At 39.4% G+C, this 24,325-nt stretch overlaps 2 protein-coding genes and 2 long non-coding RNA genes across 5 annotated transcripts; all 4 read right to left on the bottom strand.

Moving 5' to 3' along the window:
* Positions 1-853: 853 nt before the first annotated feature.
* On the bottom strand, positions 854-4,609 carry LOC148715454 (uncharacterized). The gene is made up of 3 exons (XR_015971893.2): positions 4,398-4,609; positions 3,560-3,614; positions 854-2,752 (listed from the first exon to the last, which is right to left on the bottom strand). It is a non-coding gene; the product is annotated as an uncharacterized LOC148715454 (long non-coding RNA).
* Positions 4,610-7,696: 3,087 nt separating this feature from the next.
* LOC149768806 (uncharacterized) lies at positions 7,697-9,780 on the bottom strand. The gene is made up of 3 exons (XR_016397836.1): positions 9,510-9,780; positions 8,672-8,726; positions 7,697-7,864 (listed from the first exon to the last, which is right to left on the bottom strand). It is a non-coding gene; the product is annotated as an uncharacterized LOC149768806 (long non-coding RNA).
* A 1,427-nt stretch (positions 9,781-11,207) lies between these two features.
* On the bottom strand, positions 11,208-15,048 carry LOC103716031 (Protein kinase superfamily protein). The gene is made up of 5 exons (XM_026808070.4): positions 14,709-15,048; positions 13,295-14,628; positions 12,771-12,951; positions 12,105-12,558; positions 11,208-12,010 (listed from the first exon to the last, which is right to left on the bottom strand). Exons 1-5 carry the CDS (start codon positions 14,942-14,944, stop codon positions 11,666-11,668), a joined length of 2,550 nt encoding a protein of 849 aa, XP_026663871.4. The 5' UTR covers positions 14,945-15,048; the 3' UTR covers positions 11,208-11,665.
* A 3,359-nt stretch (positions 15,049-18,407) lies between these two features.
* LOC103715999 (acyl-lipid (9-3)-desaturase-like) lies at positions 18,408-20,654 on the bottom strand. Of its 2 annotated transcripts, none has more exons than XM_008803820.6 (2): positions 20,513-20,654; positions 18,408-20,188 (listed from the first exon to the last, which is right to left on the bottom strand). In XM_008803820.6, exon 2 carries the CDS (start codon positions 20,181-20,183, stop codon positions 18,840-18,842), a length of 1,344 nt encoding a protein of 447 aa, XP_008802042.1. In that variant the 5' UTR covers positions 20,184-20,188; positions 20,513-20,654; the 3' UTR covers positions 18,408-18,839. The 2 variants fall into 2 exon arrangements, with proteins under 2 accessions (XP_008802042.1, XP_008802041.1); XM_008803819.6 differs by having other exon boundaries at positions 18,408-20,378; positions 20,513-20,644.
* Positions 20,655-24,325: the final 3,671 nt, after the last annotated feature.

The raw sequence follows: 24,325 nt of genomic DNA, 5'->3' as shown, positions 1-24,325 counted from the left end.
ATTAATAACGTCAGAATTAGGAATAAGAGATCCATGTTAAAGTATTCCAGGTCTAAGTCCAACCAAGTAACCATCAATCCGCTTAATACTAAATTTAAGATGCCCAAGATTCTCCCAAGAATTGTCAACAATAGAAAACCCCACTGATGAAAATTACATAGCTACCTTCAGATTATTCATAGAACCAACAACATTCTTCTCTACTAGAAGACTAACCTCAGTCTTCCAACAGTTCTACTTATCAATATAATTTCATCTTATCATAAGAATAAGGTCCAATACCTCCAGATTTGGTTCTTTTATAGATGATGTAAATCAAACTTCTCTCTCTCATAAATAAAAAATCAACGTCTTAATTTGAATAAGAACATCAAGTTTCTTTGTCAAAATATCAACTACTCTTGATTAATCGATCTATCACAAAATTAGGTCATAAATAACTCTAATCCACCCCTAGTGGAATATTCATCAAAGTCACTTGACAACCTCAAGTTCTTTCAAATAGAGGGTTGATATTAATTGAAGAAGTACAAGCTTCAGATTTAGGAGGAAATAGGTCTACACCAAAATATTCCAGATCCAAAATCAAAATCGATGATCTATTAATTCTAGTCTCAAGATGTTAATCATTTCCTTAGCATGACATAAAATTAGAGAACCTAAGATAGTGCAGCGACATCCAAAAATTCAAAATCAAATCAAGTCTTTTGTTATTAAAACTTGCCGAATTAAAGGAATAATACTTCTGACCAACTTAGAAAAATAGTTCAGACCACTACGCTTTCGTTGCGCACTCTGATTCAAACTACCAAAATTCTTTGGATTCACTAATAATTTTTTGATCAAAATACTATTTTGTATTATGAACTAAAGAGATCCAAAATTTCAATTTCCACGTAAAGCCTAAAAAGAAATCTTTGATTCTCGTCCCCTACTTTACCTCCAGCCATCCGTCTAGATTCACCCTCGGGTCAAAATTAATTGAATCTTAATTCTCTTATCAGTTCAACTAGAGGATTCTAAGTCAAACTCCACGTAAAATCAACCAGAAGAATTCTCTCAATGCTCGTCCAAATTAGAAGGCGTTAAATCAATACAAATGAGTAAAACCAACTCAACCATCCCTCCTAACGTTTTCTTCATCGAGATCTTTAGCATTTATCATAGATCCTTCATCATAACCATGTAAGCCTCTAAAATACAAATTCTTTATGCAAATCTAGATTTTTATCAGCAACCGCAACAATATTGACAAAAGACCCTAGATCGGCTTAAATCCAAACTTTGAATTGAAGTTTTATATACATCACATAGTCTCTGATAGACAGGAACAAGATCTATTATTTGGATCCAAAGACGATAATTTAAATTAATAATAATCCACAGAGATGAATACTTTAAAATCTCCAATAAAATTATTTCTTCAAGATTGATAATTATTTCTTAATTCTGTCAAAAGCATAAGCTACAAATTTAAGAGAAAAGAGATCTAGGCTAAAACATTCCAAAAGATCAGCTAAATTAATCCTAGACTTGGGATGCCAGATTTCTCTCTCTCTCTCTTTTTTACAACAGATAGAAGAACCTATTAATAACATGAAAATATCCAGTCAAAATCAAAAATACTATTCTTTTCTTTGACAACGAAATTCTCCTTAACAAGGAAACCCATCAGAAAATATTTTCCAATCATAGAGTTAATATCGTTGATCATCTTAAAATAATTTAAACAACCAGTATTCTCATAATTTACTAAATTACTTCCAATCATAATCCCAATCTATATTGTAATTTTAAATTAATTCTAGAATTTTATCCCAAATATATTCTCCATCTACACAGGAGTTTCATACATGATCCACATACAATTTTCAATCCTCGAAGAATATTTTAATCAAGCACTGTAAAAAGGTTTCATAGCCCAAATCTTAAACAACTTTATATAAATGGATCTTAATTTGCCTCTAAAAAAATTGTCTTCAAAATTAAGCAAAATCATAGTATACCTCCATATCAATTTTTGAGTTTACAAGTTCACTTAAATAATAAATAATCACAATGCATGATAATATTCCATGGCCAATCCTTTTGCACTTAATCTAGATCCAAATCTAACTAATTATAACTTGATTCATAGATTGCCCAATCTTCCATAATGTATCAAACCTCATAAGTAAATTCAATCATAATTTCCTAGTAACCTTCTCATACATAATCTATCACAAGGCTTAATAGAAAATCTTGAAAGTAGCTTACAATGCAATTGACATGGATTCACGTCCAATGCCCTTAGTGTTTATCCACCTACACTCATCTTATGTCAGATTCTTTGTCTTAGATTTTATCCACTTATGCTCTAATACCACTTAAGTTGTCACGCCCCCGTCCCGAGATCGCGGGCCGGGGGTCGCGCCAACCGCCGCACACCCGTAGGAAACTCTCCCCACGAGCATGCAAGGCATCTAAACCAAACACCTCAATTATGAAATTCCAAAATAATTTAACAGAATAAATTGAAATCTTATTCCATTAACTAACTCAAGTCAAAATGTCTCACAAGTCTAAATATGCAGCGGAATAATCATTTACCAACATGCAGAAACCTAGTTCTTAAAATAATAAAAGTCCACCAATCATAATAAATGTCCATAATAACAAATCAACTTAAATAACCCTAATCTAAGATAACCTATGCCACAATCCTTCTAGTCGCTCTCCCAATTTGAATCCCCAATAGACTAGTTCTCGAAATCTGTAAAACAACAAGAGATGGTATAATGAGCTAGACAGCCCAGTAAGTAATGAACACTCTAGCTAGATAAATCAAGCACTAATATGTGAAAAATAAATAAATATGCAGTTCCAAAGTATAAGTCAAATATTTCTTAAATTCAAAAGATTCTTTTCGCGGTTTCAAGATTCTTTCACATATTCAATTTATCATGTCGATCCTGGACTATGACCACATGTTCCCTGTGGCAGGGTCATCAACACCGACTAATCTTCTTGCGGTGAGTCCTTCAGGACAGTCAATTGCCAACGTATCTGCCCCCATTGGCAGGGTCCTCAACATAGCCAGGTCGATAGTTCAGTTTGTTCTCTATTCCATATTTCAGTTATATATAAGAAAAATCATACAATGTCAAAACCAAATGTCGTTCATAACTTAATTTCTTTCAATTTATCGGATTCAACTCAATAGCCAGGAACTATGACCACATATTCCCTGTGGTAGGGTCATATCACCGACTATTCATCTTGCGGTACCAATGTATTAGCCCCCATTGGCAGGGTCCTCAACATAGCCCGACTGCAAGTCTGAATCTATTTCAAGTCATAATCTTTTCTTACATTATGTTTAGTGTTCCAAGCCAAAAGGTACAATGTCAGAGCAATTAAACACAATTCAAATCAGAACCAAATACGTTCAATCATAATCATATAATATTCTAAAAATACACATATATCCATGCATCAAATTCGAAATCACGAACAATTCAATTCGTAAAACATATACATAATTTGCCGATAAATCTAGTAAAGAGGTTACATCACTTACCTTGCGAACGCGATCCACGACAAATCCAATTAATTCCACAAATCCCTTCCAGAACCTAATATTCAAAAATCGTATTCATGTTTTAAAATTCATCACAATAAATATATATAAAGACTTAAATTTTTAATATCCTCCCATGGCTGGCCCCGCAGGAGTGCCTAGCACCCCGAGTTTGGGTTCATACCCGTAAACCATTCTCTTTCTTTATTATTATTAAATTATTTTCCTTTTCTTTTCTTTTCTTTTCTTTTCTTTTTTTTTCTTTTTCTTCTTCTTCTTTTCTCTTTTTCTTTTCTTCTCTTTCTCTCCAGAAACTTCTTCCGACTTCTTTCTTCTTCTCTCTTCTCTGTTTCTTCTCCTTTCCCCGCTTCTTCTTTCTTCTTTTCCTTTTTTTTTTTTCTTCTTCCGTTCCCGATTCACCTTCTCTTCTCTCAGCTCTTCCCTTCTTCTTCTCATATTCTTCTCAACCCTCCCCCTTTCTTCTCCTTTCTTCTCCTACGGAGGGAGAAGGCGAGCTTGGGAGGGGCCAGGCCATGACCGGCAGTGCCTCCAGCCGAGCCCGCTGTGCCCTCGATCGCGTTTGCAGCCGATGCTCGCGGCCTATGCGCACGGCCGAGCCGAGGCTGGAGGCTTCCATGACGTCCGTGGATGCTCCCCGTGATGCCGACAAACTCGCAGCCGCACACGGGTAAGCCCCCTCTTCCCTCTCTTCTTTCTTTCTCCTTTTCTTCTTCTTCCTCTTCTTTTCTTTTCTTTTCTTTTGAAATGATCTATCCTCCCGAGTGGATTGGGAGGAGAAAATGCAGGAAAGGGAAAATGAGGTGGTTGGGAGGCTTACCTGGTTTCGGGGGTGAACTGTGATGACCCTCTTCGACGGCTCTCTTCCTCTCCGGCGGCAGTGGAGTTTTTTTTTTTTTTTTTTTTTTTTTTCAGCTGCAAGCGAGGAAGAAGATCACCCAACCGGAAGGGGGACTCGGCGTGGCGGCTCTACCTCAGGTGGCTTTCAAATGAGGAGAAGAAGCCCTAAAAAAAATAGGGGTTTCCATCTCCTCGCGCGATCGTGATGATTCCCCTTTCATCGTGTGCCTTCACGTGCGACACACGTGAGGCCAAAAGGCTTGGGTCTCACATTCTTCCCCCCTTAAAATAATTTCGTCCTCGAAATTAACTCACTTAAGGCTTCAAATTTTGAAAAGTATGAAAACATCATATTATTCCTGAGCTTATAAACAATCCCCATCTCGAAATGCAGGCTCACAAGATTTTGGCAAAAATATGGCATCTCAAAACTCAATCTTTTCCATCCATGATTCATAGCAAGTTCTTTTGATTTCTTTCGAAATAAGACTAACCTTCCATCCTTGGATTAAAATGCCATAATTCTTTTTCTGAAAAAAATTAATTGCTCTTGATTAATTCTACGTAGAAATTTAATCGGTTAAATGTAAGTAGGAGAAAGCTTTAGCATCAAATGCTCCTCATTTTTTCTTTTTTTTTCATATAATGATCAACCTTTGTCTTAGAAAAACCTCAAACCCCTTTCAAATAGATAGATTAATAACGTCAGAATTAGGAATAAGAGATCCATGTTAAAGTATTCCAGGTCTAAGTCCAACCAAGTAACCATCAATCCGCTTAATACTAAATTTAAGATGCCCAAGATTCTCCCAAGAATTGTCAACAATAGAAAACCCCACTGATGAAAATTACATAGCTACCTTCAGATTATTCATAGAACCAACAACATTCTTCTCTACTAGAAGACTAACCTCAGTCTTCCAACAGTTCTACTTATCAATATAATTTCATCTTATCATAAGAATAAGGTCCAATACCTCCAGATTTGGTTCTTTTATAGGTGATGTAAATCAAACTTCTCTCTCTCATAAATAAAAAATCAACGTCTTAATTTGAATAAGAACATCAAGTTTCTTTGTCAAAATATCAACTACTCTTGATTAATCGATCTATCACAAAATTAGGTCATAAATAACTCTAATCCACCCCTAGTGGAATATTCATCAAAGTCACTTGACAACCTCAAGTTCTTTCAAATAGAGGGTTGATATTAATTGAAGAAGTACAAGCTTCAGATTTAGGAGGAAATAGGTCTACACCAAAATATTCCAGATCCAAAATCAAAATCGATGATCTATTAATTCTAGTCTCAAGATGTTAATCATTTCCTTAGCATGACATAAAATTAGAGAACCTAAGATAGTGCAGCGACATCCAAAAATTCAAAATCAAATCAAGTCTTTTGTTATTAAAACTTGCCGAATTAAAGGAATAATACTTCTGACCAACTTAGAAAAATAGTTCAGACCACTACGCTTTCGTTGCGCACTCTGATTCAAACTACCAAAATTCTTTGGATTCACTAATAATTTTTTGATCAAAATACTATTTTGTATTATGAACTAAAGAGATCCAAAATTTCAATTTCCACGTAAAGCCTAAAAAGAAATCTTTGATTCTCGTCCCCTACTTTACCTCCAGCCATCCGTCTAGATTCACCCTCGGGTCAAAATTAATTGAATCTTAATTCTCTTATCAGTTCAACTAGAGGATTCTAAGTCAAACTCCACGTAAAATCAACCAGAAGAATTCTCTCAATGCTCGTCCAAATTAGAAGGCGTTAAATCAATACAAATGAGTAAAACCAACTCAACCATCCCTCCTAACGTTTTCTTCATCGAGATCTTTAGCATTTATCATAGATCCTTCATCATAACCATGTAAGCCTCTAAAATACAAATTCTTTATGCAAATCTAGATTTTTATCAGCAACCGCAACAATATTGACAAAAGACCCTAGATCGGCTTAAATCCAAACTTTGAATTGAAGTTTTATATACATCACATAGTCTCTGATAGACAGGAACAAGATCTATTATTTGGATCCAAAGACGATAATTTAAATTAATAATAATCCACAGAGATGAATACTTTAAAATCTCCAATAAAATTATTTCTTCAAGATTGATAATTATTTCTTAATTCTGTCAAAAGCATAAGCTACAAATTTAAGAGAAAAGAGATCTAGGCTAAAACATTCCAAAAGATCAGCTAAATTAATCCTAGACTTGGGATGCCAGATTTCTCTCTCTCTCTCTTTTTTACAACAGATAGAAGAACCTATTAATAACATGAAAATATCCAGTCAAAATCAAAAATACTATTCTTTTCTTTGACAACGAAATTCTCCTTAACAAGGAAACCCATCAGAAAATATTTTCCAATCATAGAGTTAATATCGTTGATCATCTTAAAATAATTTAAACAACCAGTATTCTCATAATTTACTAAATTACTTCCAATCATAATCCCAATCTATATTGTAATTTTAAATTAATTCTAGAATTTTATCCCAAATATATTCTCCATCTACACAGGAGTTTCATACATGATCCACATACAATTTTCAATCCTCGAAGAATATTTTAATCAAGCACTGTAAAAAGGTTTCATAGCCCAAATCTTAAACAACTTTATATAAATGGATCTTAATTTGCCTCTAAAAAAATTGTCTTCAAAATTAAGCAAAATCATAGTATACCTCCATATCAATTTTTGAGTTTACAAGTTCACTTAAATAATAAATAATCACAATGCATGATAATATTCCATGGCCAATCCTTTTGCACTTAATCTAGATCCAAATCTAACTAATTATAACTTGATTCATAGATTGCCCAATCTTCCATAATGTATCAAACCTCATAAGTAAATTCAATCATAATTTCCTAGTAACCTTCTCATACATAATCTATCACAAGGCTTAATAGAAAATCTTGAAAGTAGCTTACAATGCAATTGACATGGATTCACGTCCAATGCCCTTAGTGTTTATCCACCTACACTCATCTTATGTCAGATTCTTTGTCTTAGATTTTATCCACTTATGCTCTAATACCACTTAAGTTGTCACGCCCCCGTCCCGAGATCGCGGGCCGGGGGTCGCGCCAACCGCCGCACACCCGTAGGAAACTCTCCCCACGAGCATGCAAGGCATCTAAACCAAACACCTCAATTATGAAATTCCAAAATAATTTAACAGAATAAATTGAAATCTTATTCCATTGACTAACTCAAGTCAAAATGTCTCACAAGTCTAAATATGCAGCGGAATAATCATTTACCAACATGCAGAAACCTAGTTCTTAAAATAATAAAAGTCCACCAATCATAATAAATGTCCATAATAACAAATCAACTTAAATAACCCTAATCTAAGATAACTTATGCCACAATCCTTCTAGTCGCTCTCCCAATTTGAATCCCCAATAGACTAGTTCTCGAAATCTGTAAAACAACAAGAGATGGTATAATGAGCTAGACAGCCCAGTAAGTAATGAACACTCTAGCTAGATAAATCAAGCACTAATATGTGAAAAATAAATAAATATGCAGTTCCAAAGTATAAGTCAAATATTTCTTAAATTCAAAAGATTCTTTTCGCGGTTTCAAGATTCTTTCACATATTCAATTTATCATGTCGATCCTGGACTATGATCACATGTTCCCTGTGGCAGGGTCATCAACACCGACTAATCTTCTTGCGGTGAGTCCTTCAGGACAGTCAATTGCCAACGTATCTGCCCCCATTGGCAGGGTCCTCAACATAGCCAGGTCGATAGTTCAGTTTGTTCTCTATTCCATATTTCAGTTATATATAAGAAAAATCATACAATGTCAAAACCAAATGTCGTTCATAACTTAATTTCTTTCAATTTATCGGATTCAACTCAATAGCCAGGAACTATGACCACATATTCCCTGTGGTAGGGTCATATCACCGACTATTCATCTTGCGGTACCAATGTATTAGCCCCCATTGGCAGGGTCCTCAACATAGCCCGACTGCAAGTCTGAATCTATTTCAAGTCATAATCTTTTCTTACATTATGTTTAGTGTTCCAAGCCAAAAGGTACAATGTCAGAGCAATTAAACACAATTCAAATCAGAACCAAATACGTTCAATCATAATCATATAATATTCTAAAAATACACATATATCCATGCATCAAATTCGAAATCACGAACAATTCAATTCGTAAAACATATACATAATTTGCCGATAAATCTAGTAAAGAGGTTACATCACTTACCTTGCGAACGCGATCCACGACAAATCCAATTAATTCCACAAATCCCTTCCAGAACCTAATATTCAAAAATCGTATTCATGTTTTAAAATTCATCACAATAAATATATATAAAGACTTAAATTTTTAATATCCTCCCATGGCTGGCCCCGCAGGAGTGCCTAGCACCCCGAGTTTGGGTTCATACCCGTAAACCATTCTCTTTCTTTATTATTATTAAATTATTTTCCTTTTCTTTTCTTTTCTTTTCTTTTCTTTTTTTTTCTTTTTCTTCTTCTTCTTTTCTCTTTTTCTTTTCTTCTCTTTCTCTCCAGAAACTTCTTCCGACTTCTTTCTTCTTCTCTCTTCTCTGTTTCTTCTCCTTTCCCCGCTTCTTCTTTCTTCTTTTCCTTTTTTTTTTTTCTTCTTCCGTTCCCGATTCACCTTCTCTTCTCTCAGCTCTTCCCTTCTTCTTCTCATATTCTTCTCAACCCTCCCCCTTTCTTCTCCTTTCTTCTCCTACGGAGGGAGAAGGCGAGCTTGGGAGGGGCCAGGCCATGACCGGCAGTGCCTCCAGCCGAGCCCGCTGTGCCCTCGATCGCGTTTGCAGCCGATGCTCGCGGCCTATGCGCACGGCCGAGCCGAGGCTGGAGGCTTCCATGACGTCCGTGGATGCTCCCCGTGATGCCGACAAACTCGCAGCCGCACACGGGTAAGCCCCCTCTTCCCTCTCTTCTTTCTTTCTCCTTTTCTTCTTCTTCCTCTTCTTTTCTTTTCTTTTCTTTTGAAATGATCTATCCTCCCGAGTGGATTGGGAGGAGAAAATGCAGGAAAGGGAAAATGAGGTGGTTGGGAGGCTTACCTGGTTTCGGGGGTGAACTGTGATGACCCTCTTCGACGGCTCTCTTCCTCTTCGGCGGCAGTGGTTTTGGTATCAGAGCCGAGGACGGCTCTTGTCCGATGGTGGGAAGGGTGTGAGGCCCAATAGTCCCACATCGGAAAGACTCGTTCCAGAGCCTGGGCATATGAGGCGGGTGTCTCCAAATCCTGTAGACGCGTTTTGGGAGGAAAACAAAACCGGGGAGGGGTGAAGGACGCTTGCGTGAAGCCCTAGAACCGGACAATATCTGGCAGGGGAGCCCCGTGTTCCCCCCTCATGTGGCCCCCACGTGGGCACTAGGTGCCTCACGTGCCTCGCAGAGGCGGGGGCGTGACACTGAATTTGAGTCAGAAATTTGGGTTAGTCTGATTTGAGTGTAATCTGGTTCGTCAAGATTTGATCTAATCTGGTCTGATCAGATCTGGTTTGGGTTGAGCTGGGGATCTGTTTTTGGGCTGAGTTGGACCTAATTGGATCTGTGGGCTGGTTTGGTTTGGGCCCGAAATCTGATCTGGACCTGTTATCTGGTTTGGTTCAATTGGGCCTAATCTGTTTTGGGCCACAATTGGTTTTGGGTTTAAAGGATTCTGATTTTGGGATTTTGGCTTACTTGTTCCTTAGGGTCTATGTTTGATCTTGGGGGCCCATTCTTGGATCTATGAACTTAGGAGTTTAAGGGATTGGAAATAGTTTAAATTATGTTTCTTAGTTAATTAAATAATTAATGTTTATGTTTTAATCAGGGTTTCGTGATATCTGTGGCAGGGATTGTTAAGCTAGCCCAGGTAGGTGACTTATTGCTTTAAAGTAGAATTTTAATATGTATCTTGCATATGTTGATGTTATGATTTATTATTGGCATTATGTGTTAGAATTAGAATTAAATATTTAATTTCATAAACTGTTATGTACTTTACTATTGGGAGTATGATCATGACTTTAATTTGGAAATTTACCATGTGGAAAGTTGATTTATTGATTTTTTAAAAAATTCGCGTGACTATAGTCTAGGCCCCGCCAATGGGATGATACGTTGGCCCTGTTGACTTGTACTGAGGAACTAGTTCCGACACCGCGACCACCGGTGATAGAATTGTGGCGGCACAGGGGTGCGTTTTGCTCTTCGGAGCGGCTCGATGGAGCGTGAGATTAGCACCAGGGGGTGCGGCACAGTGGTGCGTTGGCTCAGTGGAGCGGCTCTGCGGAGAGTTGTATTGGCACTTCGGTGTAACCATACCACTGGGTGATGTGGCCGTAGTCATGCGGTTGAGTTATTTTGAGTCTCGGATCGGATTTACAGATTGTCGTGTGGATTTTTGGATTCATGAGTTTTAGCTGCTTTGTATATGCACCATGACATGTTATATGATAACTTTATTGCATGACGTTGCCTACTGAGCTGTTAGCTCACTCCTATTATTTACATTTTTGCAGGTGATGATATATGATTATAGGGATTACGGGATGGAGTGATCATGATGTATTTAGCTAGTAGATATTGGCTTTTCTTTTGATATGTATATGTGGACATTTGATATGAAAACTGGAATTTATCTTTATTTAGTTAATGAATGTTGATTTGATTTATCTGCCTTGCGTGCCTGCGGGGTCTGTCCTACAGGTGCGCGGCGTTTGCTCGCGTTCCGGGCCTCGGTTCGGGGCGTGACAGTGGAAATGATGGGGAAAGAATTCAGCAAACGCTGAATTAATAAGACTCAACGATCAATTTCAGCGAATGCTGAAACCAGTAATTCTGATAACAATTTCCAAAACTTCATAAACTTGAAAAAATAGATTTTATTCATCAAAACAAGACTGCATCTAAACACGACGTTACCTCCTTCAAATAGACCTTTCTTCTCCTAAAATTTAGAGTCCTAACCAAGTAAAAATTCTGTGAATGGAAACTAAAACAGACCCTGAAACCGTGCGCATCTTCCCTTGGTTCTTCATAAAAAAAGGGGCTCTAGCTAAGTTTAAAAAAAATTATGACAGAATCTCGGACTTAGACCTCCTTATACCAACTTTCAGAAATCAGGCTGCGAGTTGGTTTGATCTCATGATCTTTATTGCTGATATGCTTGTCTATGACAAATAAGCTTTTATTTAATTCATGGTACAGTTCACTGGAGCCATTCCTATCTAGGTGACATGGTGGAGTAACTATAGGTTGCCTTTGATGATCGGTGGCAGGTGATCGCGGAAGAAGTTGTTGGCTGACTAAAATGATCCCCTTTCATGGCCTTGTAGACACCATGCAACCCTTCCTCAACCAGCTCTAGTACTGTTTGAGGCATGGGTGGCACATTGATCTCAACCGATCCTTCCAACATTTTAACCACTTCTCCCATTGAAGGCCTCATCCATGCGTCTTCCTGAATGCACCAAAAGGCAACTTGCAGAACCCTGAGAAACTCTGCTTCTTCCACAATCCCCCTCAGTCTTTTATCGGAAGCTTTTAATGGTGTCCCATTCATCATTTCCTGAAGTGATTAATTAAACAAGATGAGCTTTTTTTTATAGGTTTTATAAGAAAATTAAGGAAATAGCGCATGCATATTTTGAGGTTTAGATTACCTTGAAAGCCCAACCAGGGTAGAAGAATTCTTCTTCATCCAATGACATGTCGAGATTCCTCCGACCTCCAGCAATCTCCAAAAGTAGCATGCCATAGCTGTAAACATCGGCTTTAACGGTGATGGGCCGGTTGCTTATCCACTCTGGAGCCAAGTAGCCTCTTGTGCCTCTAACCATGGTGATCACATGAGAGTGTTCTCTGCTCATTAGTTTTGCTAGTCCGAAGTCTGATACTTTGGGACAGAATTTCTCGTCTAATAGAATGTTTTCTGGCTTGATATCACAATGGATGATCCTATTCCTGCATTGTTCGTGGAAGTATGCAATCCCTTGAGCAATGGCAGTGGCTATGCTGAAGCGAGTTTGCCAGTCCAGTAATCTCTCTTGCCCATTATATGAAGGAAATATCCATTTGTCTAATGATCCGTTGCTCATATATTCGTATACCAGGAGCCTGCTCATTGGATTCATATTTTCCATTATAGAATTAAACATATACATCTCAAGGTCTATCACCAATCAGAAGTACTTAGTTTGTTTCATTGGAAGCAGCATATAGAAACATGATGAATAGTTACGTGAGGCTAAAATGAATAGATCTCTTAAGAATTTTGCTGAGCTTTTGCATTATTCTTTTGTTAGTTGAATGATGGAGGGACTGCTTACCTATGCGATCGCTCAGAGCAAAACCCACAAAGGCTAACCAAATTCATGTGATGCATGGAACCAATAGTAGTTACTTCTGTAATAAACTCCCTTTCCCCATGAGGCAACATCTTGTCCAGTTTCTTCACTGCAACTGAAGTTCCATCTCTGAGGGCTCCCTTGAACACACTGCCAAACCCTCCTGATAACAGTGGTAAGAAGAAGCACAAGGACATATTAATACTTTGAGTCACAAAGCAAATAGTACATATGATTACTATGACAGGAATCAGAATTCCTGAAGAGGTTTTCTATAACTTTTTTTTTAAAATAAAAATAACTATGTATGCATTTAATAACTAAATAAGTAGTCAAACAAAACATAAACATAACCCACAAGACTTTTAATTCACTTGAAAACAGACCAAACAGTTAGCCACAGTTCTAGTTCAAGCATTAATAATCACTAGGAACATAATCCTGAAAACAAAAGAGAGTTTTGAGACACAGCAAACAGTCAGTGATAGCAAGTGAAAGTAAATTACCAGTTCCTAGCAATCGAGAGAAATTGGACGTCGCCGTCTGGAGATCATGGAAACTGAAATGTACCGGACCTCCTGGCAGGCTCAAGGAACCACCGATCATTCCCTGCTGCCGTTGCATTCTTCTCCTTCGGATGCTGTAACATAACAGCAAGCTCAGGAGAACAACCAGAACAGAGATGCAGAGAAGCAAGGGAAGAAGCACCCGTTCATGTTGTTGGCTACCCTTCAGCGAATCCGATCTTGCCCCACCAGACCCTTTTCCTGGCGGTCCTTGTTCCTGTGTCCCAGAGCTATTAATCCCAAGCTTCATATAGAGGGTTGAACTCGGATCCTGCTGTCCTCCAAATACCATTCTCCTCAGAGTCCAGCAATATGTCTCTCCGTCCAATAGCCCATAAACTGATGCCACACAATTGCAGTCTGCAAGGCACAATTCAGCACACTCCGAGCCTCTTGACACGCTGCTGTAATTTGAAATTGTAGAAGCTCCTGAGAAGTAGTAGTTGGTCTGTGGCAAAGTCTCCATCCTGACCGGCATGCTTCGAGTCCCGCTGCAGTTCCCTTGCGGTGATGGTATCGAGCTTGATAAGCACCCTTTGCTACCTGAGCCTACCGGAGAAGTTCCCGGCAAGCATGTACAGCTAGCATTGCTCTTGCTGCTATCCAAATTACAGACCCCACTGCCACAAATTCCAGCAGCCAAGCATGGATTAGACACTGCAGACCACTCAGCCACCCACTGGTTATCCCATCGATAGAGTCGCAGATTTCCATCTGTGCCGATTGTAATCCTTCGAAGAATTGACTGATTCCCTGCAGAATCATTCTTGTGGACATACATTACACCAGTTGAAGATGTCCCATACCTGATACCAAAACTGCCCGACTCATCCAGTTCTGCTATGACGGCGCCTGTAGCATTCGAAATTTCTGGGCTAGACCAGTAAGAGTAGTTGGCATAAGAACCCAATGAAGGGAGGTAGGGCTCTGGAGATATGTAGGTTAAGGCAAGGCTAAGGGAGGTGCGCTGCTGAAGCATTTTGAGAGAGTAAAGACCAAGAGAAGACTTGGGTGATGTTAGCTCGAGGGAGACTGGGAGATGCTGGCCTGGTAGGAGGGTGTCTGATGGGTGCCAGAAGCTCTGCCATGCGACTTGGCGATTGCTGCTGCTTCCGTTGTATAGAATGAAGCTCCCAGAGTCCGACATCACGCCATACTCGACACCTAGGTTGGAGGTATTGGATATCCACACTGTAGTGCTGTTTCCATCAACTAGTACAAGGTTTCCGATGTCGTCCAGCTTCGCCACGGCTTCTCTCCCAACTGGAAAATCTCTGTAGGTAATGCAGGGGCTATGTTATCATTTCATGAAATCATCGCAGAGGAAAAGATTATATTGGAATCAAAGTGTTACCTGTTAGGAGACCACACTATGGTTGGATCACCTGGAAGCTTGGCATACCATATAGCTAATAGCAACAGATCGCCAGCACCTGTGGAGGTGAATCCAAATGCAAAAGTTCCATTCTCAGAGACCCAAGATTGGTTTTCTCGTGCTGACAGTTCCGAATTTAGCGGTATGCTGCCTGTCAAGCAGTGAGCGAGCTGAGGAAGCATTAGAAAGAGTATGGCGAGACTATGAGAAGCCATGGACTGAAGTTGGCTGATGAATGGATCTCAAAGAGCTCGGATCATAAGCAGGTGTTTGTGAGTGCATGCTATCTATGAGGACTTTATGTTGTGAGAAAAAAATGCACATGATGATCGGAGGAAGAGAAAGGGAATGAGGAGGGTGGCCTCACAGGTGTAATTTGGTAGTTGAGCAACCGGGGCTCAAAGTTCAAATGTTTGAAAAAATCTCCAATGGTCGGCAAGGGATCATTAAAAGTGGTGACATTTGAGGTCATGGGTTTGAGTCTTAGGTGCTACGTCCCCAAATATTTCGACCAGATAATTTACATCAGCTTGGGCTTTCCTCCCTTCCTGTTAAAAAAAAGGGGAGAGATTGCTCATGAAGCTTCTCTTTAAACTTGCACAAATAAAAAAATTATCTCTCCCCTTGAGCTTCGTCTCTTCCTTGTTTGAGTTGTCAACGAGCAAACGCTTATATTCTAGAATTTAGTTATTTTTCTCTTTCCTTTCTGCCTTCAGTGTTCATCAGGACATAGAGACAGGGAAATTTTTTATAGGAAAAGCTTTTTCGAATTATATGGGTGCTTTTCTCAAGGGAAAAAAAGGGTATCTGGGTGCTTAAATTAACCTGAAATTCCAAACAATACTTACCTGGCGACTCTGGAGGAAATAGTTTGTTAGAGTCAACTATATGACATGCAAATCTAATACCTGGATAAAGATGGATACAGATTTGACATGGCCTATGGAGAGAGACATGAGGAAAACCTAAAATTAGTATTGATGTAAAGTCATCAGCCTTAGCAGGCGCACAGCTTGATCGTACAATCATTTTAGCTCCTTTTCGGCTTCAGAATTTTATTTATAAGTAAACATATTTGGTGGTTATGATACTCAAAAAAAATTGGAAACACTGAATATGAGATTAAGAAGATTATGTAGTAACAAATATGTTATGTGGCTTTACATTAAGAATAGCCGAGCCATGGCTTGTTGCATCATTTACTAAGATAATAGATGGGAATTATCAAAGCAAATTCCTGAATGCTCAAGCTGGGTATCTCAAGTTATACCTTCTTCTCTGTAATGTCTATTTCTACATTTTTCCAATCAAAGGCCTACATGAAGTGGCGTCATTCCAATACATTGCCAATTGTGCATGTAGATGGGCATAGAAACAGAAAATGGAAAAAAAAAATGAAGATCCATCAAATCCTTTTCGGACCATGAATATTGAACAATCACAAATTTCTAATGTAGTTGCAGCTGCACCAACAATTTTAGCAACAATTCACAAAAACATCAGCTTCACAATGAGGTGGGAAGAAATGCAGATTAAGCACCATGAAAGGTCAGCTTAGATAGATGATTCTGCATCACTTTTAGAGAGATGATCAACAAAACAATGTGGAAAAACATCACACTCTCATTGTCTCATTTGGAGATTATAGAGACAGACAAGGTCCCTATTAATCTAGAGGGCATTATCAAAAATTAAAACATCACAGATGCTGGCATCCTTCCATTGACTTATGAAGGGATTCCACCATAGCTAAGCAGTCTTCAACATACACAAGGTATTGAGATTGAAAAAGATATCAGAAACAAATCGGTAGAACAGTCAAGAAACAAAATCAATACAGCCATGAACCTTATACTAAAAAATCTAAGAAATGAAATATACATTCTCACATACTACATAGGACTATTCACCGATTTACGGTTATTCCAAAAAATCATTTCACAGTGTGCCACACAAGATATGTTGGATGATTACGCCGACAATTGAATTTTTTTCCAACATGCATGGGCTGCCTGATCATGGAGTCATGAATAATATGCATAAAGAAATCCTCATCATACCCCTAAATCACGTCAGGAAAGGGAAGATGTGGGAGATTAGTAAGTTGGGTTGAGGGGTTGGTTTGGTGCTAGTAAAAGAATTTAATGGTACTTCAACCTACCGATATGCCAGGAAGAACTTATCAAAATCTGCCATAATCCATTCAAGCTATTGAACTAAAGCTCCTTTCCAGATCCAGGGTAACTTGTCCTCCTATATTTGATTTGTCTTATTCTGATAGTTGTAATCAGGTCTTCTAAATGAACATCAGCTGGTTTCTGTATCTTTTACAGTGCCAAATACACATTGGCTGAGAACGTGATACGCTCTTGTCAATGCTGCAGAGGCCACAAATCATCCTCTACTTTGGAGTTAATTTCAGATGTTTGACTACTTAATCTAAAAATGTCATGATAAAAATTGAAGTACAAAATGATCAGGACCTAAAAATCCTCTATGGGGGCAATTAGAAAGAAACAAAACATTATTAAATAAAAGCATATTGCAGACTCGGATCACACAAATACATGGAGAATATGCAACCTTTCTCTAACTCTAATTTACACTCTGCTTAATTCTTAGAGCGGTGCTACAGCATCAAGGAAATCTCACAAAGAAATTAAGCCTTGCCGTGCAAACTCTACTGTAAGCCACAACCCAATATGGCACAAGCTGTCAGGGAGAGGACCAATAAGAATGACATGCATCATCTATGTAACTTTTTTTGTGCGAAAGATCTCTGGTACTTTAGCATTTTCATAATTCACATTATCTTCATTATATATATTTATTAAAGTTTATGGATCATATTTCTCAGATTGCAAGCAACCAAACAGGTGTGCCAACATGTTAGACAAATTGTCTTAGTGTCTGGGGAAGAAAAATCCAGTCCTTGTCTTGTAACGACTCACGTCTTACAAACAAGCCACATCACCAATAAACATCTAGGTCCAATGCTAGTTCTTAATTTGGTTATATAAGATAGCAACAGGATCAGTTGCAGTCATGGATATGTAAATTTTAATGTTTTTTAGGTTAACGAAGCAAGACAATGCGGACCTGTCTGGATGGTTCATAAGTTAAAGGACCGCAGAACAGTTCACATGAACTTAGAAGCCATTAGATGGCAACAAGTTTATTGACTATCAAATTCAAATTAATTCTAATTCAGGAATAAAATCAAAGTCTACATGAAATAAATATTTACACAAATTTGTTTGCTTCAGACAAAATTTGTTCTAATTCAGTTCGCATGAGCTTAGAAGCCATTAGATGGCAACAAGTTTATTGACTATCAATTCAAACTAGTTCCAATCCAGGAATAAAATCAAATTTTATAAGAAACAAACATTTAGACAAATTGGTTTATTTCAGACAAACTTCGTTCTAATTCACATTAAAGGATTCTTCCATCAATAAACTACAGGGAGTCCACATATTCCCTAGGGATAACAATAAGACGTGAGAACTAATTAGATGTCTCTACCTGGGGAAAAAAGAAAAACCACTGCTATTTACCTATCAAAGTATGAATATAAGATTCATGAATCATTATACTGCAAGAGTCAGCTCTCCACTTTAAAATGACAGCAAAACATCAACAACCATTATCATGTAAAGATATCAGTAAGAACCAGATACCAAAACAGATAACCACTGCATAGGAAAAGGACTGATAATAAACCATGTAGCTAATCCTTTACATCCCTTGGACTATGAGAATGGAAGTTGCTGGCCTAACAAACAGTGCCAGAAAATTTAGTAACAAAAGCAGCTCAAGAGCAAACTCTCGCTGAATTGACAGTAAATCTGGTCTCCATTATAACCAAAATTCCCTATCAGAATATAAATTCACAACACCATTATTAATAAAAGAGAAATGCAACTAAAACAATCCCCATAGCTTATACATTGGAGAATTGCTCAGAGTCAAACTGGAAGCATGAACCAAAACAAGAACTTCAGTAAGATAGAGAATGATCGTCAGTCATCCCAGCCTAATCAAAACCAACCAAGGAAATCAAAGCACAAGTGCAGTATTAGCAGCAGCAGAGGAGGCCTAAGAACCTTTCATCCATGAGTGTTAACAGCCTCCCATACCAAATTCTTCGGAACTGGTTTTGCCAAGTCTTGAGCTTGCAATGCAGCAGCCCTAAGAGTCCTGACAGTCATCACATTTGCCTCCCAGAATGAAGCACTCGAGTAAGGCAACTTATGCTTCTTGCAGAGCTCCCTCACAAAAGGAGCAACCTTTCTAAGATGACATCTCGGCAGGCGAGGGAAAAGATGGTGCTCCACCTGGAACTGCAATCCACCATGGAACCAATCCATCCAAGGGGAGCAAGAGATGTCAAGCGTACCCATCGTCTGCTTCTCGAACCAATCGTTTCCGGTTGGAGGCCCGACAAATACACTTGACGAAAAGTGATTCAGACAAAACTGAATATGCTGAATTCCAGTGACCACGAAGCTCGCAACAACGAACATCAACCGTTCACCCCAATTCGGCAAGCATGAGACAAGGAGCGGATACCAGACCCAGAAAACCATGAGCCCAAGGATCTCCTGCCATTTATTGGGCACCTTCTTCTTCGACAGCAGAAGCACTATCGACTGAGCAAAAAGATTAATTCTTGCGAAACACATGACAGGATAGAAAGTCCAGTGCTGGTAGCTAACGAAGAATCTAGCAGCTGCATCAAAATTCATTTTTCTGTCATAATAAAAAGAGGTGAGGGAGCTGAACAACCTCGAGGAGACGGCGAAAAGGGGCATGTGCTGGAGATCTGGATCGAACTCGAGGCAATTGCAGGCGATGTGGTGGGCGTTGTGGTTCCTCTTCCACCACGCAATGCTTATCCCCGTGAGGCAATTTCCCGTCAGGATCTGGGTGAAGCGATTAAGCTTGGCATTCTCGACGATCCGATAGTGCCCCGAATCGTGCCCCATCCAGCCGGACTGGATCCAGAGGAACCCCATCATCCCGCCGCAGACCAGATGGACCAACGCACAGCTGGAGAAGAGAACACCATAGACAGCGGCGGAGAAGAGGATGGCTATCAAGACAAGAGAGACGCCCGAGATGTGGCCCTTGTTCTCGAAAAGTCCCATCTTGGAGAACTCGGCGAGGAGTCGGCGGTAGTCCTTGGAGACGTCGGTGACCTGGTAGTCGGAGAGGTGGCCGATAAGGAAGCGGTCGAGGTGCTTCCAGGCGGAGCCGGGGTGGTAGGCGACGAAGGCGTCGGTGACGTCCTGGCCGGCGAGGTTGCGGAGCGGCAGGTCGCCCCCGGGGTGGTCCTTCAGCCAGCCGGTGACATCGTACACCTTGCCCTGGATCGAGATCCACAGATCCGTAGCCACAACGTGTTTTCGAAGCTCGTCCGAAGAAATGTGTCTCTTCTGCTCCCCCTCCATCGCAGCTGGAAGGGAGAAGAGATTGAAGTGGAAGAGAAGAGTATAGATCTGAAATGGGAATCCTCTCTCTCCCTCTCTTTCTCTCTCTCTGCCCTCTCTCTGCCCTAAAAAGTGAAACTCATCTCTGAGTTATAAAAGGGCGGAAATTTCAAGGATTTCCACCGCTTATCGATTGGCTTCTCTCTCCTTCCATTTCTGTCATTTGGTTGGATTTATTTCCCGATATTTATTTCGAAATTATCTCTCAGCGTTTAATGAAGACAGACTAACAGAAACTAGGGGGGTAATAAGTAGGGATTTCTAATTTTTAGACAGGGTTTAAAAGCTACCTTTTATTTCCCAGCTGCGGCCTCGTCTTCCCTCCAGCCTGCTTCGGGGACCGCGGCGACTGTTAGGTTTTTTGTGAGGTTTTTCAGAGAGATGGAAGACACGGCTTGTGGACGCATACCATACAACGGCCCGACTAAGAGGCGCCACAAAAAGAAACCTTTTTTTTTTCCCCGGGGGGTGGGGTGGGTGGGGCACAAGGCCGTTTCCGAGGAGTAATTTGCTGTGAAGCACCCACTCATCTCCGGTCAAAGTACCCTCTGACGTGGCAGAAACATATTGGTCTAATGGTCCAGGACTAGCGAATTATCGGATGCCACGTCCCGCCTCATCTTGCTGGCTGTCCATAGTGTGGCGATCCAATAGCATGCTTGGCTTTCCGAGATGTGGTTAGGAAAGATTTTGTGGAGGCGCTTTCACTTTACAAATATCTCGTCCGTCTACGTCCGTGACGCCGTACATGGACGGTGGGAGTGTCGCCACGTGGCAGAATGGACGCCATATATTTTTTCTTTTTTACATAGACATCATATGGACCACAACTATGGACAGCAAAAGCTTCGACATCTGTGAAGAGATGTTGGCTTCCCCCCGAGGAGAGTTGCAGGGGTGGATCGGCTGGGCGATGCTGAAGAAAAACTACTTGGATGAGAATCGCCGCGTCCGCCGTCCACGGAATTGACAGATTGGAAAAAGGATCTATTGGGACACGTGTCATAACATGGTTCGTACGAAAGTGTCTTGAGGCAACGAGGTGTTCAGCTGATCGGAGACTAGGTCTTGGGGCCGGAGGGACAGGTTGGCGCCGAGGGCATTGTCGTGCCTTCTGAGCTGGAGCAGAGGTGTCTCTGGCTCTCGAAATCATCAAACCCACTAAGAAACCCTCACACATCGGTCGCATGAGTGGGGTCCGCCGTTGAGTGCGGAATCGGGTGTCTCGACGGGCAGGTCAATGCCCAGGTTAGAACATCTGCTCACGGCCGGATACGCTTGAAGCCTGGGATTCCCCTGATGCTTTGGTACCCACTTGACGTGTGCATAGTAATATTTATGCGGATTCATATCAACCGTTGGATTATCCTTCGGAAACATCTTACTGTCGGTAAGTACGCTGGATTGGAGGGAGAGTCGCAGTGGAATTATTGCCGTAGATTGCGACATCCTTGATGGGCGCGGAGAGAGGAGGAACATGGCAGATATTTTTCTGACCCATATGCGGAACCTACAAAAAAAAAAAAAAAAAACATTTAAACTTTATCAGAAAAGGCACGAATCATTTAAAAAAGCCACTCAGCTGTCCTGCACCGTTCATCATGGAACACATTTTACGGATGCCAATTAAAAAGGAAGCAATAAACTCCACACGCTGAGTGACTTTTTTGAATTATATTTTTGAAATGCTAGAGTTTTTTTTTTTTTTTGAAATGAGAAAGCTTAACTGTAGTTCTTAAAATATAATTAGTTAGATAACCTGCCAATATTTGCTCTGGGGGGTCAATAACTAGTGTGAAACACATGTAATGTGCGTCAAAAAATATAAATTATTATGATCATAAGAGTAATAGCTATAAATCTATAATTTTCCATCACAGTGTCTCAAGTAGAAGTAGGTGCTATAGTTCATCAAGCTAAAATTAGACCTGTGCTCGATATATATAAGAATTGCTTTAAAATCTACTCTTAATGTAAAAGCCAATGAGATGAATGGCAAAGCCATCAACCATATATTTTTTTTTATTTTGCAGCTAAAGGGGTTTCATTTTCGAGAGCTCCTCTGATGGCATTTAGAGTGCCCCTAGTTACCAAATTATGGATTATCTTATTTATAAAGATTTACAATCCATTTATCAAATATTTTTAGAGGTAATTTTCTTCTCACATAATGGCAACTGCATCTGCAGGCAGCACGGGTCCCACGCATTTATAATGAAAGTAATCAAAATGCAAGTTGGTTTTAGCTAGGAAAGGAGCAAGAAATTTTGTTGGTATTTTTGCTTGGACCACCATAAATGTTTCTCACCTCTATAAATTGGTAGGACAGAGTGCCGCCGGATATGGTTAGGAATGCAGATGGATTGGATTATGAATGACCCGACTCAACTTGATTCTTTATTTGGATTCTAATTTTGGACCCAAACCTAATTCAATAGAAGATCGGAATGGTTTAGATCAGATCTACCGCTACAATTTTTGATCCAACAGGTCATTCGGGTCGGATAGGGTCAAGTCCATTTGTAAATCAGACCCAACCCAAAAAAATTCAGATCCGATTCGGATCCGGGTTGGATCGAGTTCGGGGCAACCTATCTATAGTTTTAGAATTTGTTTGCACCCTGCGGGTTGCGGCCCATGAGACCAAATAATTTTACAGATTCGGGTCAGATGGGGTTGGAGCGGGTCGTAGAATTAAAAATCAAAAATTACCTAAATTTCAAATGGATCTAGTTGGATTGGGATCTGCATTCAATAAACCCAAATCTGACCCAAAAAATGAAGCGGGTCCAATTTCAGTACTCGACCCAGCTCCACAGGTCCTCCAAAATGGGTTGGGTGGGTCGGGTTGGCTCGGGTCATGAGTTCATCCGACCCATTTTTAGCCTTAGATAATTTCCACCAAACGTCTTAGTGAAGCATTTATTTTTTCCAAATAGCAAATAAATATGTAATTATCCATCTATATCATCTGCTCGGTGCCGACCACCATTGATGATCTCTTAATGACAATCAGTAGGAAAACAATAGCTTCTTCCACCTTAACAAAATCCCAAAAAACAAAACCGATGGTTGATAACATAAAATTTTGTCTTTGTAATAATAGATATTTGTATGCCTCAGAAACTCATAGGATTTAAATGCTAATCTTGCTTAGACAGTGATCAGCTAGATCAAGAAGCTGCCCTAACCTTACTTAGATGTTTGCTCATTACTTTTCGACATTCGGTATTTGTCTTGTTAGCTAATCACACTCTTATGCATCTCAAACATTCAAAGAGAGGAAAAGGCCTGCTGATTGAGTAGCTTTGAATGGGGCTCATTATACTTCTGCCTGCCACTGGACTTCAACTAGTCATCAGCTACTGATTCCATTGGATGAATTTATACCCGTCTTATATGAGTTGTAAGTTTATTTGTAAGTCCAAAAAAAAATGCTAAAAATCTTTTTTAAACAAGCAATTTTGTTTGAGCATATCTTAGAAGTAGCTTTTTTCATGGAAGATATAGGAGAATACACATGGATGTCAGCATACATAAAAACATGGATGCACCATGCTCAAATAGAGTGAATTGCAACTGAAATAAGTATGATAGATGGGAACAATTCAAAAAATTAATATGCAGTGATTCCTATAAGATTGTATAAAGGAGCTTGCAATAAGGAATTTGTTTTATTTATGATATTTGATCCAATAAAAAAGCCTTTTTGAAAGCACATCAGTTACCAAATTTGGAATTATTATTTACCTACCCACTATGTAATCACATTTAAAATAATTTTGACAAAAATATAATAAATATTTAGTTATTGCCGTTCAATATTTACGAGCACATATATTTAAAATTAACAATTAATTAACTAAAATTTCTTCTTCTAAAAAAATTAACTAGAGATTGTATCCATGAGTCAAGCTCCTGCAGTTTGTGGACATCATATAATTGGTCTACAGCATCTGGCAGACAAAGCTGGGCCAGAGGGGGTCTGGGATTCGGCCCATATTGAAGCAGGCTTGCTGCAAAACTAGTAGTTCTCACCCATGGGCCAACATACCTCTTGCAGTCTTTTTGAAGTCCAAAACAGCCCCCAAAATAGTCCAATC

Source organism: Phoenix dactylifera, chromosome 1 (assembly GCF_051530095.1).
Source record: "Phoenix dactylifera cultivar Ajwa chromosome 1, Ajwa_hap1_PhDact_Kaust_v1.1, whole genome shotgun sequence".
In the NCBI taxonomy this organism is placed as follows: domain Eukaryota; kingdom Viridiplantae; phylum Streptophyta; class Magnoliopsida; order Arecales; family Arecaceae; genus Phoenix; species Phoenix dactylifera.
The sequence above is the reverse complement of the archived record's forward strand: the minus strand, read 5'-3'. Positions and strand labels throughout refer to the sequence as shown.

What these genes read in the sequence shown, in the direction of transcription:
- LOC103716031 (XM_026808070.4), bottom strand. Translation starts at nt 14,944, where the DNA reads ATGGCTTCTCATAGTCTCGCCATACTCTTTCTAATGCTTCCTCAGCTC. An exon ending in ATAGTGTGGTCTCCTAACAG is followed by an intron (nt 14,629 to 14,708) that starts GTAACACTTTGA and finishes CATTACCTACAG; the next exon opens with AGATTTTCCAGTTGGGAGAG. An exon ending in CTCTCGATTGCTAGGAACTG is followed by an intron (nt 12,952 to 13,294) that starts GTAATTTACTTT and finishes CACTGTTATCAG; the next exon opens with GAGGGTTTGGCAGTGTGTTC.
- LOC103715999 (XM_008803820.6), bottom strand. Translation starts at nt 20,183, where the DNA reads ATGGAGGGGGAGCAGAAGAGACACATTTCTTCGGACGAGCTTCGAAAA.